The sequence below is a fragment of the Zea mays genome, chromosome 5 (assembly GCF_902167145.1).
Source record: "Zea mays cultivar B73 chromosome 5, Zm-B73-REFERENCE-NAM-5.0, whole genome shotgun sequence".
NCBI classification, from domain to species: Eukaryota; Viridiplantae; Streptophyta; class Magnoliopsida; order Poales; family Poaceae; genus Zea; species Zea mays.
The window spans coordinates 210,873,230-210,876,054 of NC_050100.1; the positions used below are offsets into that span (position 1 = coordinate 210,873,230).

Consider the following 2,825-nt stretch of genomic DNA (forward strand, 5'->3'; position numbering starts at 1 on the left):
AGGTCTCGTGAAGAAGTGAAAAAAAACTCACCCGTCACCATTCCACTCTATAGAAGGACGCTACCTATCTTTATCTCTATATTTAAACTGTAATCTGCGAACAAACAGTGTTTTGCACGACGATAAGCTGTTCGATGCAGTCTAACAATTTAAAGCTCATGTTGTTTGAGATGATTTTCAAAATTGTGCCTGTACAGTAGTAATGGATGATTCATTTTTAGGAGAAAATTGAGCAGCAATGCTGAGATAAAAGCGCAGTTTTAAAAATCCCCCAAATAATCAGACAGAGGGCAGCTGTTGACATGAGTTGGTGGCATGAGCTGCTGAAGCTGAACCAACCTACACAGGACCGGACAGCACACCACTTGGTGGACGTCAAAAGCTGCTGCCAGGTGGCCGTATCGAGGCCTGCACCGCACCAGCAGCTGCCGCCACCCATCATTTTTGCCAACACGGCTCCAGTGTGTCTGAGCTGCCTGACTTGGAGGAGTCGCAGGAAGGCAAAAAAAAAAAAGGGGTTTTGGTAATTCATCATTCACGTCGCCTCGCGTTATAGCACGTTCTTGTGTTCACAAAAAAGCTACGAGGAACTTTCAACTGCACACCTCGTTGGTGTCCCCCTCATGCATGAATAAAGCCAGCCTGTCCAGGCGGAGGCAAGCTGCTGTGGCTGCGGCACAAACACCGCGCCAGCACAACGCATACGCATACCTCACCTTCCTTTCCTCCTCCCGTCCTCCATCAAAAGAAGGCAGGGAAAGATCTGATCTGGGGGGTGAGAGAGCAGGAGGAGAAAGCCAAGCCATTGCCCTCCCCTCTTGAAGGCTTGGAGCTTGGTTCTACATCCTCTTCTCTTCCCCTCCGTCTCTCTCTCTCTCTCTCTATTTGGTTTGCTTGCTTGCCTCTACTAGACTCTAGTCGTCGGGTCCGGCCATGGCCACCATCCTGGAGAACATCCAGAAGGCGAGGTTCCTGCCGACCAGGCCGCTCAAGGACGAGCTGCCCACCTTCCAGGGCGGCGGCAAGAGCAAGGAGGAGAGCCACCTCATGGGCCTGAGGAAGCGGCTGTCCAGCTTCTCCGGCAAGATCCAGCCCATCTCCTCCGCGTCGGCCGCCGAGTGGGCGTTCCGCCGCTCCAAGTCGGCGCCCTCCCTCGGCGCCGCCTTCGCCGCGGGGGGCGGCTCCCTGAGGCAGTGGTGGCAGTGGGGCGTCGGCTGGCTCCTGTCCAAGAAGCCCGGGTTCGCGGGCGACCTCGAGATGAACGAGGAGGAGGTCGCCGCGCTGGGCCGCCAGAGCAGGGGCACCTGGGCCCACATCCTGTTCAAGATGCGGTCCGGCGTCCGCCGCCTCGTCGCGTCCGCGCACTCGCTCCCCACCACGCACAAGCAGCAGTCCCTGCCGTCGTCGTCGGCCGCGGCGGCGCACAGCGTCCAGTGCAAGCCGGCGGCGTCGTTCGCCTACGCGCAGCGGCAGAGCTTCCACCACACCGGCCACGCCATGGCGCACTAGGCAGCGTCTCGCGGTTGCCGGTGCCGTCTGCGGCCGGTCTCCTCCAGATCCAGGGATGGAGAGCGCTGAGAGGCGCGGGAAGAAGAAGATTCAGGTTACAGGTGCGTGAGATCGACGGTGAAGATGTCGTTGAATTGATGATGAATGAAATGGAATGTAGGATTACCGTTCTGTGATCTGTGTAGATCTAGTGCCCCTGTAGAGGTGAACAAGTGTTATACTACATGCCCGTTCTTTCTTTATATTATTCTTTTGGGTTCGTTCTTTGGACGATGTAAATGTAAAATGTTTTGTTGATCTTGTACTGTTAAATAAAACTGATGCAAATTGTGCCCCTCGGTTCTTGAGTAGTCTCAGGCTCTCAGCCAGATCTGATGTGTCTTTTCATCGGCTGCCCTGCCCAGCGAACCTGTAACATTCTGCCAGCATGTATGGGTGTCGGTGCACGCGTTTCCTGGAAGCCTGTACTACTCCTGGTCAATGCGACGCAAAAACAGCTGGAAAAATTCACAAGATACCTGTCAACTTGGGAAGCAACTATTCTCAAACGAGAGTTGCCGCCGGTAGACGGTTCATGGAATCAATGGTCACCGGCCGTGAGCGGTATTCTTTCTTTCCAGTGAAGTGAATCGACGTGTTATAGTCGTCTAAAAACGCAAATTACTCGTCTCCAATTTCGTTTCTAGAACGACGACAGGACACATACGATTCTCTCGTGTTCTGTCTACGGCTACCAGTAGCAGGAGTAGTAGGAAACAGCGAAGCACAAGAGAAGGTGAAGCGTCACATGTGAACAGGTAGGCGGTCAATTGTGTCACGTACGCTACAACTACGAGTCCGATGGACCTGCAGTTGCACCACGAGAAAATGGATGGTTCGCTAGCGCGGTCCGATGGAAGGAATGGGTAGGTGGTGCCCGCGAAACAGACGTGAATTCGGCGGCGGTCCATGGAATTTGGAAGGGAAAGCCAACCCAACCTTGCTACTTTTCCTCGTTTAGGACACCGACGTTTTCTTACCAGTGCCACTGGGCCAGGCGAATGAGTGGACGCCCGGCCCAATCCAGTTATGCCAATCTTCTTCGCCGCCTTCGCCAAGTTCAGCCCATGGTCTATCCGGAAGCGGCCGCCGCCTCACTCTACAACTGCCTGCGGTCCAACTCCAGGCCGTCACGTTTTTTAAAATGGTCAGGTCGTCAGGGCTCACTGTTTTTTATTTTAAACCATTTTAAATAGTATATATAAAATAATATTGTTGTTTTTTAAAACTAATCCGTTTAGTCACATTAATCTCTAGCACAGCTAAATTGTTGTACT

The 2,825-nt window shown here is 53.2% G+C and overlaps 1 protein-coding gene across 1 annotated transcript; it reads left to right on the plus strand.

Moving 5' to 3' along the window:
• Positions 1-708: 708 nt before the first annotated feature.
• On the plus strand, positions 709-1,805 carry LOC100278506 (uncharacterized). Its single transcript, NM_001151762.2, has one exon. It carries the CDS (start codon positions 934-936, stop codon positions 1,507-1,509), a length of 576 nt encoding a protein of 191 aa, NP_001145234.2. The 5' UTR covers positions 709-933; the 3' UTR covers positions 1,510-1,805.
• The last annotated feature ends 1,020 nt before the right edge of the window (positions 1,806-2,825 follow it).